Genomic DNA, 16,511 nt, shown 5'->3' with positions numbered 1-16,511 from the left:
TTTATTTCTAGCTATCTCAATCGCAAGCCATATTTTGGTCTTACCAATAAATAGACCATCTCTCATAACGCTAGCTGGAGAAATCACACATCTTCAGGATGTGTAATCTTCATGTCCAGTCATCTCTTTATTTAAAGGTAGCAAGTCAAACAACTGCAGATAGAAACACGAATTTAACCAGTCCCCTCGCAAAGCTGTTCCATATACCCATACATTCAACACTACCCAACCTTCTTATTGTGTCTGTCTGGGTAGAGACAATATTCATAATTTTACTTTGTTGTGAGATGCACGTTCTCCTTCCAACTGGAAAAAAAGCAGCAAATTTCTAACTCGTGCATGCTGGGAGGTGGAACAGAGTGCTTCAGATAAACATACCTCAGTAATTTGGTTGGCCAAAAGTAAGAGGTGCTTCAGGGTAGTTACGGCCCAATCCCCCGATTTTTCGGCAAGCTTTCTGCTTTATCTATGCTGTGGGATGAGCTACTCTAAAGGAGAAAGTTACGAGTAATGGAATTCAGGAAAACAAATGAGCAGTGAAATTTTTGTAACTGCGTAGCAAAATATTCAATTTTATTTATAAAAAATAAGTTAAAAAAGCATCCCCTTGATCCACATGGAGCGCTATATGCCCCAGAATGCTTTGTTGCTCTAATGCTTTCTATATCATCCCTGTTACCAGGTCATGTTGTGTAAATTGTATCATACATGTAGCCCCACCAAAAGAAATCCATTTCTCCTACTTTCTCCAAACACTAACAATAAATCAAACAAGTTGATGTTACCTACAACCACCCTACACCATTCAATAATGAATGACATGCAAGTAATTTAATGCTCCACTGTGAACTAAGTTATAACGTCAATAAATACCCCCCTACCTTCGTGCACAACACTTCAAAAATCCCATCCAGCGAGCAGTAGAAAGACTGGTTATAAAATTGCAGCATTTGCACCTTAGTAAGAGTACACCATCACGCTGGACAGGAAGAGCACAGAGGTTATTGACTCGAGATTTTGAATTTAAAATAATCCCTTCCAAAGCACCTGTTACTTTAGGTCCCCCAACTTAGAGAGCTATACTATATGCATCTGAAGCACGATTCATCAAGGATAAAACACTTAGGGTTTGACATCGACTATATATTTGTTGATTATATCGATATAAATTTGGAGATGTTTAAAAAAATTGTTCGTGTATTATATTTTATGCAATGCAAATTTGCTTCTTACATATTACAGAACATAATTTTTTAACATTTTTGGTATCTTTGTATGAAAAATTCCTATATAAAAACATACAAAAATTTGGACTTTAAATTGATTACATCAAATCAAACTTTACTGGAAAGAGAAAAATCACTCACTATAGCATTTACACACTTTTCAGACAACACATGCAAGTACATCATACTTCAAGGAAAAGAATTTTGAAAGGATATTGCTGAGTGGAACAACAAATAATTATAGCATTCTGTAAAATGGGAACACTGCATTTAATACAAGAAATAGGTGAAGTTACAAAACATGGAAAGCTCTACAATGTAGATTTTCTTTTTATTAAGTGCAGGTTGATGAGCAGTACAAAATATAGCAGAAACAATGGACAACATTCATTTCCTTAGTGCTTATTTGTTTACTAATTTCAACTGAAGTAAGCTAATAAGTTTATACATGAGCTATATATTAGCTCAAGACAGGGAAAAATGAAAATTTTAATAACCAAGACAAAGGTAATAAACAGGACGTATTTTAAAGTTTTGATGTTGACACTGCTTGCAGGTAGTTCCTATACTTCAAATAATTCTCAAGGATAACAAGGTCTCCTTTCTATGTCCGGGCTGATAGTTTTCAATTAACTCCTGAACTAAGGGTTCTGTCTTATAATAGGTTAATAAATAAACTAACATAAGCCATAAAAAATGAGCTTAACTGGGATCTAATGAACCTGATGAGAAACTGATAAATTTTGAAAAAAGACAAATTTCTAGCTATGCAATATCATGTAAAAAGAATGCCTTAAGCTGCTGCAACATGACTGATGCTTCTAAATTTAATAACATCTCTGAAGTCTGCCTGGTAAAATGAGTGAAGTTGATCATCAATGCCTATAGTAAAATTCTTCCCTGAATATGTATTTTTCGAAATGAAACTCACGGTAATGCTAAGAAAATAAGTATACAGTTAAAAACTACCTCTGTCAACATCAGCAATTTTTTCTGGTAATATTTCAATTGGATAACATTTGCTATTACTAACAATGTTTATACAACTGGAAAATATGGAAGGAATGTACTTTAGTACAGACTTCATGGAAATTAAAATACAAACCAACAAATTATTGAACAGTCATTAGGTTTTTTAAATATTATAAACATATAATGAACCTCTTAAAGCAACTATTTCATAGAAATTAAAGGAGCTAATAGGAAAGGAGAGACATAGAACAAAAGTCAGAACGTTCTATAATGCATTAGTCATCAAGAGAAAATCAAATTTTAACTAACAAAACCATAGTTTCATGTTTCAACTAAGAAACTGGTTGTATTTCTAGAAATCAATTGAATAATATGCATATCTGCCTGGACAGAGAAGAAATTTGTCAATTCAAATTTACTTGGGGGGAAAAAAAGGAACTAAAATACTAAATATTTCTATATTTTCATGTGGAATAATACCGGATTTAAACGTCCTAACGTTCCAGTTAAAATTGTCAGTACTTCATTTTACACTTTAGTGTAAACTGCTGTGAAATAAGTTCACATACTTGTCAAAAGACACCATCTCATTTAAGCACAACACCTATTCCATTGAATTTTTGATGCTGCTCCAAATCAGACGTCCATTAAAATAACTTCACAGCAAAAAGAAAAAAAAAAAAAAAACAACAAACTGTTCACAGGACGAGCATGCTAGTCTTTCACCATCATTCCACGGCAAGGTGCGATTCCTCTCCAGGATGCCAGTGACTGTCTCTTGAAGAAATTATATGCGTCTGTAGGGATGAAAACTCGGTGCTTGGTTGGGTTGACTGTAGTTTCCCCCTCTCTGTGGTCCAGGGCCGCCAGTATAGCTTCCAGCACCAGCACCATCCCCTTGCCCTGCATTAGTACAAGTGGGAGAGTTGGTCTTGAGGGCCTTCTTGCGTGGTATAGTTGGGGAACCTAAGGGGATATATACAGGACAAGGATGGAGTAAGGAAGAAGGACATCAATGATGGGAATGCAAAACTATAGGAATGGAACATATCTCTACAGGGTCAGAGGATGATTAGTTTAATGGTGAAAGTTACATCTAACAGGATTTCCAATTGTCAAGACACAAAATTACAAACAGATGAAAATCAAATGGAGCAACTAACACTTCAACACACAAACCAAAAACTTTCCTCAGTCCCTTACTACTTTCATCATGAAAGAGAATGTATTTATTGATTTTAAAGGTCTTTTAGTATTTCTGCAAACTTCTAGTTGAAACTCAATATATAATAGCCAAGGGTAAATGGATGTAAACTAATAAATAGTTACTTTAATCCATTATACAGTATAGCTGATTTTCAAGGTCTTCCATATTGTTGCTAACTTCTGGGTGGTAATTCAACAAACTCATATAGAACAATGAAAATTAATAAATAGGTAATTATTTAACTCTGGACACAATTATTGTGTACGCATAAGGCTGCTTATATTATCAGTCATACAAGATATCCGATGTCAGAATATTGCCCCAAAAATGGGTTAACATACCAGTAAAACTAATATTACCAGTAAATGAGTCAACATTTAAGCACATTCAAAGAACGATTTGATTACAAAACGCAGAGCAAAGTATGCTGGCCAGCTAGATCATTTTTGTTACCCGAATAATTTAGTGACATTTTCTACTTCTTTGAATTGCGCAGAACCAGTTATCTGCTTTACAAAATCTGAAGGTACAGTATTTCTCACAGGACAACATAGGCTTAGTAGCAAAAAGCACTATGACATTCTTACAAGTTATTGACGATCTGTGGTGGGATAGGACCCATTTGAGCAAAATCTAGTCAGACAATACAATGAACTGGTTGTGACTGCTGTATCACAGGCAATAAGAACTATCAAATAAAGTTAACACGTTTTCACCAGTTCAAGTAGTTGCGGCTCAAAGGCCATTCTGTACTACCACAGATCTGGCCCTCATAAAATACAGGGTGTCCCAAGTTAATATTTGCTCTCTTTGAATGTTAATAACAAAATCTATTACAGACAACCTGATGGGATTGTATTTTAAGCTATAGTGACAATGTTGAGTGTGTGCGAGCACATGTAGCCATTCTGCTGATTTTAGTCCAGATTGTAGCTAATAGCGACAGGCATTACAATTGTAAACAAAATGGCTGAGGTGAATAAGTTTTCTTTTGAGCAATGTAGGTGGATTTGAAAGGGATTTTGGAAATGTGATGACTGGGGTCAGAATTTTATACTGAACTACCATTAGATTTTACAATTACAGTATCACACGAGAAGTCTGAGAGGAAAGGAACTGTGTGATGTACAGAAGGGCCAGGGTGGCAAGAAGAGAATGGCAATGGGCGAGTGAACTGGGGATGCAATGTTGCAGACTTTCACACAATCCCGTGAGAATGTCAAAAGTCCACTCGAGAAGTTTTGAATGAGTAATGTTCAAGTAAATGACACATTCATCAGATTTTATAACAATTCAAGTGGAGAGTCCTAGATTTCCAAGTTACTCCATTCACACTATGAACAAGAACAATCCAGGTAGGTGTGTTAAATTTTGTGGGTGGGTTGTGAACAAGTGCAACACAATTTCATTATTTGGTCTGATGATTACATGAAATAAACTAAATTGCACAAATAGTTGGTCTGATGAGGCAACTTGAATTGAATGGAACTGTCAATCACCACAACCGTGCACTTGGCTGATGAGAATTGTGGTAGCATGAGCAGTTTATCTTCCTGGGTTAGCAGTGCAGCGTGATATGTCTGCCAGAGGATATCTTTGAAGGAACAATGCTGTTTCTAGCAGGACACTGCACCATCACATCACACTGTCGCATGACCACTCCTGAATGAAACGTTTGTTGGGAGGTGGACAGATCGACGACAAAAGAAAGTTTGCGACATGCAAAAAGTTTATGATTCCTGTCATTTGTATTCACTATTAATGTTCAAAGAGTGTAAACACAAATATCAGACACCCTGCACATCATTCCATGTATATTAAATGAAATATCACTATTCACTCGGGCAGTATCCACGTGTCTTGATGGCACATAAACATGCATACAATAGAAAGACCAAGACCAAGCAAAACTCCTCCAATACACAATGTCAAAGATAAAGAAGGTCATTGCTGCTCTAAGGAGGCTAACATCTAGGTAATCGGCCCCACACTGTCAAAGAACAAACGCTTCGTATTTTTGGTACAATGCTCTATAAGTGTGTCCATTTGGAAATAGACAAACCTAAAATGTAGGCTCTGTTTAAATATGCAAACAAAGGTACGGCTTCAAAGGACCCCCTCCCCTAAGCTAAAGAAAGAGAACCCTAGAGACTAAGCCCACAATTCTTTAAGATCTCAGACAAGCATGATGTAAGTCAGTGGTCCTCAAAGTGGAGGCCGCAGAGAGTGCAAACAGGGGCACCAGCTTTGACTGAAATATATATTTCATATTCTGTAACAAATATTGCTATCCTCAGGTTCTCACATCCATGAACCTAGGCAGGAAGCTCTTCCATCGCCATTTAAAACTCTTACTTTTGCTGTCTTACTTCACAAGAACTGACCAGTAGATATTGCCAGCACGTATTCTGAGAAAAGGTGCGAGGAACATTTCCCACCCAGCACCCTTTCACCCGCCACCTGTAGCAGTATCACCTTACCAAACAGTTAACAACCACTAATGACAATAAGCCGCTTGACAATGTGACCACCGCTTCCTTACATGAACAGATTTTTCTATTTCTGCCATTGTCAACTATTTCAGCCAGGCTTTTGCAGCCAGTTCAAAGACAGTGAGTGAACAGATGAATTCTAGTGCGTGTTTAGTGGAAGTGGTTAGCCCGATTTACAGAAACTGAAAAAAGTATCGCCATACCCATAGATAAGTGGTTTATTAGCAGTGGTAAAAAGCGAACCCATGGAAGTGGTTTATCGAGTGCTTGCACTCCTTCAAAAATATTTGGTCTAAGATGGCAGATGGAGATAACGTGCTTAGTGCTGCGAGTTTATTTTACCAGTTTATGTAGAAGAAGGAAACTCTACGAATGTAACATGAAACCGTAGCAAGATTAATAATAGGTGAAAAATAAATTCACTAGTAATTTCATAAATACTGTTCAAATAGAAGTGTACCGAGCTCGATAGCTGCAGTCGCTTAAGTGCGGCCAGTATCCAGTATTCAGGCGATAGTAGGTTCGAACCCCACTGTCGGCAGCCCTGAAGATGGTTTTTCGTGGTTTCCCATTTTCACACCAGGCAAATGCTGGGGCTGTACCTTAATTAAGGCCACGGCCGCTTCCTTCCCACTCCTAGGCTTTCCCCGTCCCATAGTCGCCATAAGACCTGTGTGTGTCGGTGCGACGTAAAGCAAGTAGCAAATAGAAGTGTTAACTCAGCTTTGTGAAACATTTGGTGAGGTTATGGGTGGCAAACCAAAGAATAAAGGGGGTGAGAAGATGCCGGAGAAACAACAGTGACTGGAGCAATATCACGTGGAAGGAAATGGTACTACCTTGCCTTCTAATCGTAGGTTATGATCTTCATTTCTGTGTTGATGTTTAACTAATAAGATAGAGTTTGAGGGATGTTCCACCATTCAACACATTGTAAAATATATTAAATTATAAGAATTGCTAGCCAACAATATCACCACATGCACAAGCACAGTTGAACAGATCGCAACCCACTCTTCGAACGGCTGGTCAGCGCGAGCAGGTACAGAATGAGCAAGTAATACAAATATCATTTCAATTTTAAAAAAAACACACACTCTCTCTCTCTCTTTCCCATTCTTTCTTCCTTTTTTTCCTCAGACACCTTCAATGCACGTTTCCATAAGCCAAGGCCATACCATCAACATTCTACATCAACAATAGTCTAAGACAGTTACAACTGCATTAGTAAGTGTTCCAAAATGAAGGATGTTCCCCCAGCTCTTTAACCAACTTAAATCTACTAATTTTATTCCATCTATCCTAAAACCCTGCAAGATTAAGTAAACTAAAACCAGCAAGTTCTAAATGTTTTCATTGTCAAATATACTTTCATTCAACTATGTCATATATCAAGTTGTTTGAATCAGGGCCAACAATCAAGTCCCGTGTTCCACTAACACACGGTCACACCTTGAAATCATGATGCAGTTCGTTTAATGAGACCACTGTCCCCAAAATGCTGAAGGTAGCAAAAAGGTTTAGAAAATTTGACGTAAATAACTATTGTCCAATTTATATACTACCTATCTTATCTAAAATTTTAGAATAAATAGTTAGAGAGAGATCGCTGAGCTTTTTACTTAAAATAATTATTTTTACAGATATCAGTATGGATGTTTACCAAATTCTAGTACTTACAATGCAATAGGAGATATAATAATTAAACTTCAGGAAAATTTAGACTCGGGAAATGTAGCTGTGGGATTATTCATTGACTTGAAGAAAAGCTTTCAACACAGTGGATCATGATATTTTAAACAGGAAATTGGAAGCTGCTGGAGTTGGAAGAAGAGCATTAAACTGGATTATCAGTTACCTTACAGACAGAGAACAATTTGTGTCCTGTAATAATGTGAACAGTATCCCACTGCCTATAAATAACAGTGTACCTCAAGGTTCAGTACTCATATTTGTGAATGATATAGGATCACTAAAATTGTACAGACGATTGTCTCTATTGTGTTTTACACGTACACTTCTCCAGATAACCTTGAAATCATGATGCAGTTCAATATTACTTCAGAATGGGCTTCTTGTAAATTGTCTTAACTATTAATCTGACTAGAACAAATTATATCATCTTTCATAAACCAGCATGCAGGCTTTCTCTGGGTATTACACTCAAAATTTATAACTGCAAAATATCTAGAGCTAGGGCAACAAAGTTCCTAGGATTAATTCTTAACGAATTCCTCTCTTGGAGTGATCAGGTTCAGGCGATTTGTAATAAAATTACACCAGCAATTGGCGTTCTCAACAGACTTAAGAAGCGCTGCCTGGGTGAACCTAATAGAACGAACGTCCACCATGTTTCCTGTGGTCACACAAGCAAGGGGGCATGGCCTTTAAATGACGAAAAGTGTAGAAAATGCGCATTTTAGAATCGCTGTGGGAGAATTAAAGACTGTTGCCAAAAGCTTGAAGCATGAAAGCGAATACCACCACTTCATCATACTGCGGCACGAGGTCAACATCACGATCAGTTGATTGTAGGGTAGTTCGAAATCATCGCACAGTGACATACGAATAGGCCTCGAAATCGGAACAAGAGCGTTACCCTGCTTGGCTGTTGTGGTTAAGCATAAATTAGAATAAAATCGATGGACATAAATATTTATGACAGGAAACCTTAAAATCATAGGGACCTACAATAGGTTACAACCTCATTCTGTTCATATTTTTAAATTTATTGCATCCTCATGAGTACTGTGTTCCTTTCTTAATCTGTTTACCCTCCCGGGTTGGTTTTTCCTACAGACTCAGTGACAGATTCCACCTCTACCACCTCAAGGACAGTGTTCTGGAGTGTGAGACATTGGGTCGGGGGATACAACTGTGAGGGAGGGCTGCACCTGCTATGCTGAACAGGGGCCTTGTGGGGGGGGGGGAGAAGGAAGCGGCCGTGGCCTTAAGTTAGGTACCATCCCGGCATTTGCCTGGAGGAGAAGTGGGAAACCACGGAAAATCACTTCGAGGATGGCTGAGGTGGGAGTCGAACCCACTTCTACTCGGTTGACCTCCCCAGGCTGATAGAATCCAGTTACAGCACTCGTGCCCTTTTTCAAATTTCGTGGCGGAGCTGGGAATCGAACCCGGGCTTCCAGGGGTGGCAGCTGCTCACGCTAACCAGTGCACCACAGAGGCGGCCCATGAATACTTTACCACAATAATCGTTTAGTGTAATTATGTATTATAATGTAGGGGGATATCATGTTTCTCCCATTACCATATCATACTGGGATTACTAGCTGAAAGGTAAGCTTGAAAGTTGTCCATTATGAAGTGTGGCATAGTTTTAAAAACCAAGGCAACAGACATCTACAATAAAGGCTGTATACATTTCAAAAATAGCAGTAAAATGCTGTATTTATCATACTTGGTGTATGTTTGAACAAAATAAGTGTTTTTTTGTGGTTACGTTTTCTTGGCGGTGGGCGATCCATTTCCTTTATTTGTAAATGTGAATGAAAATTAAATAGGGCTGGAAATGTACAGAGCATAAGCAACTGAATTGAGTGGGATACCATTTATCTCTTTTCGCCCTCACAACGCATTGTTCAGTTAATTCCTTGTTCTTTTAACGAAATCTGAAACAAAATTCGACAAATAATTACCGTGGCTATCCGTACTTTCGCTAAGTAAACAATAAAATGGATTTAATTACAAACAGAAATTACAAAAAGGAATCTCTGCTATAATTCAGTAATACTTACTTAAAGTACGATATATCCTTGGTTTTATTACTCCGATTAGTACAACCACACGCTGAGCTTACGGCTGGCTTTCTTGAAAGCGAGAATCTATGTTTTCACTTCTTAAAACTTAGGGAATTAAATTGGCATGCACGATCTCCCCGTCACCTCAACATATGCTCTCGCGCCAATTCGCTTTGTTTTGACAACCGTTAACATGGCTGCCTCTTATCACCTTGCTTCAAGCAGGGAGCGCTGATGTCAGGTATACAGCCCCTCTATGTTATTCTAACTTGTTGCATATACTTTATATGGTGCATATTTGGGCATGTTGCAGTAAAGAGCTATTTCAGACTGTTGAAATTCTACACAAGAGAGCATTAAAAATACTGTTTAAGCTACCTACATTGACATCAACAGCTTATCTATACAAACATTGTAATGTTCTTCCACTTGAGGCTTCACGTCAGAAAGCTCCAGCTGTGATGGTCTATAAATTGATAAATAATCTGGCTCACTCCAATACTTTGTGTGTGACAAATTCTGGCATACATCCATACAATACAAGAGGTATCAATAAAATTCACACTGAATTAACTCAACTAAACATGGCAACAAATCTGTATGGTACTACTCAGCACGTGTTGAACTCGCTTCCTGAACATATTCAACAGACAGCTTCATTTACTGTATTTAACCATTTGAGCCCCGAATTACTTTTGAACAAAAAAAAATATTTTAAGAGTTATTCAGTTTTAATACTATGCTGTGAACATGTAAATGTGTGAAATTAATTTTTTTCAAATTGGTTAAGATAATAGAACATGTTGCTTTAAAGCAACATTGGGGTCAGGAGTCAACGTTTTATACATAAAAATTCAACAGACTTGGGTTTGTTACAATGTGTAACCTTTATGTATTCCTATTATTTCATCTTGTATATTTTAACAAACATATTATTAACACTTAAAACTATAAATGGTGTTATATACAGGGTGGCTGAGAAGTAGTGAGTCACTGTTGTTACACTGCAGTTTTACAAGAAAAATGTGCAAATGATGATGAAATGATGGTGCGCAATTGGTCATATGACAAAACAGAACACCACTTGAAATCGTATTTATATTAGTAGAAAGAGTTTTTGATTGGGCAAGATGAAAATAGGCTCATATGGCAAATTGTAACTTCCGAAGGTGGTGAAACAGTCACAAATACTTAAACTGCTGATCCCTTCATACTGGCAGTCTGTCTTCATGGATGTCATTACTTATTGTGGAAGTTATAGAAGCAATTGTGTGCAGATGTCAAAAAAAGGTGCACTTTACATTTAGTACACAGCAACCGAGTGAAACCTGTAGCATAAATTTGGCAGCGACCTTTCTTTTCCTCATTTTGTGGCCAGTGCCCACATTCATCATATCGTACATCTGCAACAGGTCTTGGGGCAAAATGTCTCTTCTTTTTTAATTTCCTTAGGTGACTCACTTGGGCGACCTCGTCTCCTACATTGTGTTTTTCCTGCCCTAGTCAAAGCTGATGCTGTTTGAGCTTGGAAATTCAGCAGTGAATATTCACAATTCTTATTTTGTTGCTTCTGGTGTCTTTGGTATAGAAGCCAAGCATTGACTACGGCAACTCCAATGCACCAGAACACAATCCTCATGTACCATTTCAGAGAACGGATATCAATTCTGTACAATTCAAGCAGCATATCTGCCAAATCAACACCACCCATAAATTGATTGTGCTCTTTCACGATATATGGGTGATCAACATTAATCCGATTCCTGTGGCTCAGTGGATGCATATGTAGATATTAAGTCTGCAATATAGATTTGAATAATAGGCTATACTTATTTCACGGACAAATATTGCCTTGAGAAGCTTACCATGTTTTCAGGTTCAGTATCCAGATCCCTACCACTAGTAAATAAAGATGTTTGATCTTCTATATCTGAAAAGTTATAATCTTCCAGGTCAGAATATTACCATTCAATACTTTGTCAAGAAGGTCCTCTATATCTCTTTCAGTCCTATGTATTGAGTTCATTATCTACAGAGTTTTATTTGAAACTTTGAATATTACTTTTAGGTTAGAGGAAGCACAACCACTCAGCCCCAGTGTAGCTTAGGAGCAAAATGATTTTTGAACCAATGTACACAAACACTGTTGATTTCTTCACTGAATTTAAAGGTAGAATATGAATTCTGTAATATATCCTGTAATAATTATCGTAGATAGCAGTTTCAAAACTCAAACTAAACACACGATAACACAAGCTGAAAAACATTCAGTGCAGGTTCCTGCCAATCTGTGATGCAGCTGAAACCAAAGAGTACACATACTATCATAGAATAGCAGACATGAGGCACCTAGTGGGTGATTCAGGAACTACTAAGATGTGGGTTCAAAGCAACATCAGAGTTGAAGGGAATAATTGTGTTTCCTGGTACTGAAACAATGTTGGAATATCATGTAGCTCTGAAGCAACACTACATAAGATGCTAGGAACATCTGAGATATCTTGACTATGTAATATGTAGGCCTATACGTTAAATGTATCGTACCTCCATCATGAGTTTCACTCACTTTCCACTTATTCTCATGTAAACCATTTAAGATTCTGTGTTATCTTCTAATTCTGCTACATGTATATTAGATATGTATTGCACTTATATGAGCCATGGCTCAGGTGCCCTTTGCGAAGTAAATAAAATAAAAAATAAAATAATAAAATAACAAGATTCAAATTTCAAAGTACATTGTTCTGCTTCTACTTCTGCTCCCACCAGCAAAATTAATTCTATACCCTGAAGCAAAGTGCGTAAAAATCAAGGTGATTATCTGACATTAGGCTTTACCAGCATTCTTTTGAATAGTCAGGAATGACCTCAATGCATTCTTTGTTCGTAGATTTTACCAATTAGGGGCTGATGACCTTCAATGTTAGGCCCCTTAAAGCAAGCATCATCATCATCATCATCATCATCATCATCATCATCAAATTTTACCCGACAGTTCGAAGCCTGTGAAACTTAAAAGACACACTTGCAGACGAAACATCAAGACTGTAAGTAAACCTACAGAATCTTTTAAGCATCATGAGCAACATGTCAGATTCGTTGCAAAGCATGTAACAGTCCCTAAAAAAGCGCCAAGAGCATCCTTTGAAGTATCCTATTTAATCGCAAAATCCGAATCACCACATCATTGGCGAGAAATTACTTCTTCCTGCAGCCACGAAAATGTGCGCGATCGTGTATGGAGAAAAGTTTGGCGAGTGTCTGAAGTGGATACTGCTCTCGGATGATACAGTGGCTCGTCGTATTCATACAATAGCCTCCGACATAAAACAATTGCTACCACATGTTCATGATAGCCCAAAATTCGCTCTACAACTTGATCACAGTATTGACATCGTAAATAGTGCCCAGCTTCTTGTTTTTGTACGCTTCCGTCATGAAAATGAATTGCACGAGGATTTCCTATTTCATAAAGCTCTACGGGAGAAGATATTTTCCCCCTTGTGAATTCTTTTCCCACTGACAATCGCTTATGGACAAACTGAGTTCGTATACGTACAGATGGGTGGTGGTATTAACTGGAACTAAAAAGGGGTTCAGAACAAGCGTAAGTGCTGTTACTAATTCTGTAAAATCCACACATTGCATGATACACAGGGAGGCATTGGCTTCAAAAGTATTACAACCAGAAGTCAATCAAGTGCTGAACAATGTAGTCAGTGCTGTAAATTTTGTGAAAGCAAGGGCTTTAAACAGTAGGTTATTGGTCCATTTTTTGCAAGGAGATGGTATCTACAAGATTTGCTTCTATTGCACGCAGAGGTACGTTGGTTGTCTCGTGGTCGAGTCGTCACGTTATGGAGCTGAAGAATGAACTTCGTCTTTTCCTACTGGACGGCCAGTCCTACACACGCAGCTCTATTTCTGGATGAAAAATATCTTCTAATACTCTGATACCCGACTGACGTATTTGAAAAACTGAATGATCTTAACGTGTCACTTCAAGGACGAAAGAGTAATAATGTCTTTCTAAGCAAGAAAGCGCTTGCGTTTAAGAGAGAACTTGAACTTTTGAAAACTCCGACGGACAAAGGTAACTAACATGTTTCCTTTCCGAATGAATTCCTCAAGGGAAATGAGTTAATTTTTGTAAAATCAGTGGAACTGCCATAGCACACCTCGAATACCTTCGTCAACAATTTGAGGATAAATTTCCAGAACCTTCAGCTGAGCAGGGCTGGATTCACAGGCCGTTCGATACAAATGCAACAGCCCACTTGTCAATGGTAGAACAGGAGGTGCTAATAGAACTCTCAATTGACAGATCACTTCAAAATGAATATCCCAATTTATCAAGAACAGCAATGGGTGTGTTATTACCCTTCCCTTCAACTTAATTGTGAGAGTCAACATCCATCAAGACGAAGCATCGGTCTCAACTGCAGCTGGAAGGGGATCTGCGGGTTGCCGTTTCAAATATCCAACCATGAATGGATATACTTTTGTCACAAATTCAAGTTCACCCATCACAACTCAGGAAGTGTCAGAGAATTACCAAATTCTGAATCATGTACTTTTTTATTTTTCTGTTTTACTCCTTTTTATGTGAATAGTTTTAACAAAATATTTTTCAAATTCACAGTTAAATATTGAAAATTATATGTATTATTGCTACTCTGTCCATTTATAAGTCACGAGCTTTCAAACATGAAAAGCATTCTTAACTCATTGGGCCCGAGCCACGGAACCGTTCCGTGCTTCGTCTCAGTGGACCAAATGCCGGACCACGGAACTGTTCCGTTGTCTCATTTTACTACGTAATTCAACTTTTCCTCAAGAGATGGCAGAGTAGGTTGCATTTGCGATTTGTGTAAGGACTCTTTCTTTGCAATGTTATATACTCTTAGCTAATATATATCGATAGTGTGCTTGGTAATATTAGTTTGAAGTGGGCTATCTCTCGACTTTGAGATTCGCTTGTAAACAAGACGGCTGCCAGTATAGAACTGATATTTACCAATATATAACCCCTTTTAGGAAGTAATGATGATTAGGAATGTAATTTTTTTCAGTGAAATTAGTAGTAATATTAGTACTAGTGTGAGCAATGCTCCTGAAGAACAAATAGATGTGGAAATCGAAGAGGAAATGCAAAGAGAAGGCTGTGTTATAGCTCAGCAGGCGGACTGAGTACGGACCCGTGATGCTAATAAAATTAAATGTTTTACTGTATTCCTTGTTCCGCAGTTTGTGGTATGAAAGCCTTTTGTTTTCATGTATATTTAAATCATTAATGGTCTTTTTAAGTAAGAAATTTCTCACGATATGAAGCGACACTATATTTCCTCCAAAATAATCCCAGCGCCAATGCAGTTTCAATCCAACAGATATGCAGGGCTCAATGGGTTAATGAACTAAAGGCAGCACAGGTGCCACAGGTAAAGAGCTTATTAGTGAAATAAACAAAATGTATTCAATTCCAACAACTGCAAGGAGCAGTAATAGTAGCAAGCAAGTAGTAATAGTCAACTTGCAATACCTTGGACTAATAAAAATACATGCATTTTTTTACAAAAAGTTGTTGAACTCTGATATGCTCTGATATGATGTGTGTATTATTATTGATGTAACTAAGAGTTGCAGTAATTAGATAGAAGCAAATTCTGTAGATCTCGTGATCCATTTTTGTTGTGTGAAGTAGCATATGAGAATTGCTAAGAAGGGAAAGAAGAACTGGGAGGGCGGGGGCTAGATATTTCAATATTTCAGAAGGGGGGCGTGACAGAAACAGTTTGAGAACCCTGGATGTAAGTTGCTACAATAACCAAAATAAAAGGTGCCTATATCTTAAACGAAGACAATGCAGCATATTTTACACACAGCACAAGTAACTGCATATCCCTTTAATTTCATCAGCTATCAGAATTTCTTACTATGTTAATACAGAAAATGGTTCTGAGGATTGTATATGCTCACATCAATTACTCCAACCAAAACTATGTAAGTCCAGTGGATTAAGGTCGAAACAGGCAGGCCAATGCACTGGACTTCCAACACCTAATCCATCGTCGTGGGAAGGTGTCCAAAAACCTGCAGATGTGCAAACAAGTGCTGTGGAATCCCATCATGCATGAACCACATGATGCGGCAAACTGCTAGGGACACACATTCCAGTAGTAGGCTACAAGCAGCATGACCCCAAAGGTCCGATACACTGGTCCATTCAGTTGTTGGGGTAGCATGTATGGCCAGATCAGTTGATCATGGATAATACCACACCACACATAGCCTCCAAAGCACTGTTGATGACTGGTGACAACTGTACCATGGGGATTTTCATCTTCCCACGTGTGCATGTCATTCACTTTTATGATGCCATCTCTTCCAAATGTGGCCTCATCAATGAAGAAAACAGGTGGAGGATGACTTAAATGTCAATATGGTAACGATCATGTGCAATGATTGTACTTCTATACCAATGCACTATATGGCATACATTTAGGGGACATTTATTCCTGTCAATGATCTTTTGTTAGTAATGTGTGTATGGAACAGTATTCGTATGCATTGAATATGACAACACTGCTTCATGAGCGAGTTCACTGTACAATTGAAGACATGCCTGGAAAAACAGGTTAACCCTCAAAATTAAAATATTTGAGTTATGCGCTGGCATCTGTTGTTGGATACAAGAGCTATCATTTCTGATATAGAGCTATCCTCCAGCGATTAGGTTAAATACAAAAGGCTAATGTTCTTGCGTTTCTGGATTTGCTCAGTCTGTAATGTCAAGAACGGGCTAACCCACTACTGCAACTGACATCTTCGGTATATGCAGTGGACGAATGTCTCGAGT

The 16,511-nt window shown here is 37.9% G+C and overlaps 1 protein-coding gene across 2 annotated transcripts in view; it reads right to left on the bottom strand.

The window, feature by feature from the left end:
- Positions 1-1,472: 1,472 nt before the first annotated feature.
- The window catches only part of LOC136858652 (heterogeneous nuclear ribonucleoprotein 27C), a 251,789-nt gene continuing 236,750 nt past the window's right edge, over positions 1,473-16,511 (bottom strand). For both annotated transcript variants that reach the window (XM_067138366.2, XM_067138367.2), the window contains one exon: positions 1,473-3,101. In XM_067138366.2, coding sequence (XP_066994467.1) covers positions 2,986-3,101 — 116 coding nt within the window. In that variant the 3' untranslated portion in view covers positions 1,473-2,985. The remainder of the gene's footprint in view (positions 3,102-16,511) is intronic.

The sequence above is a fragment of the Anabrus simplex genome, chromosome 1 (assembly GCF_040414725.1).
Source record: "Anabrus simplex isolate iqAnaSimp1 chromosome 1, ASM4041472v1, whole genome shotgun sequence".
Classification (NCBI taxonomy): Eukaryota; Metazoa; Arthropoda; class Insecta; order Orthoptera; family Tettigoniidae; genus Anabrus; species Anabrus simplex.
This window is presented reverse-complemented; position numbering and strand designations above follow the sequence as displayed.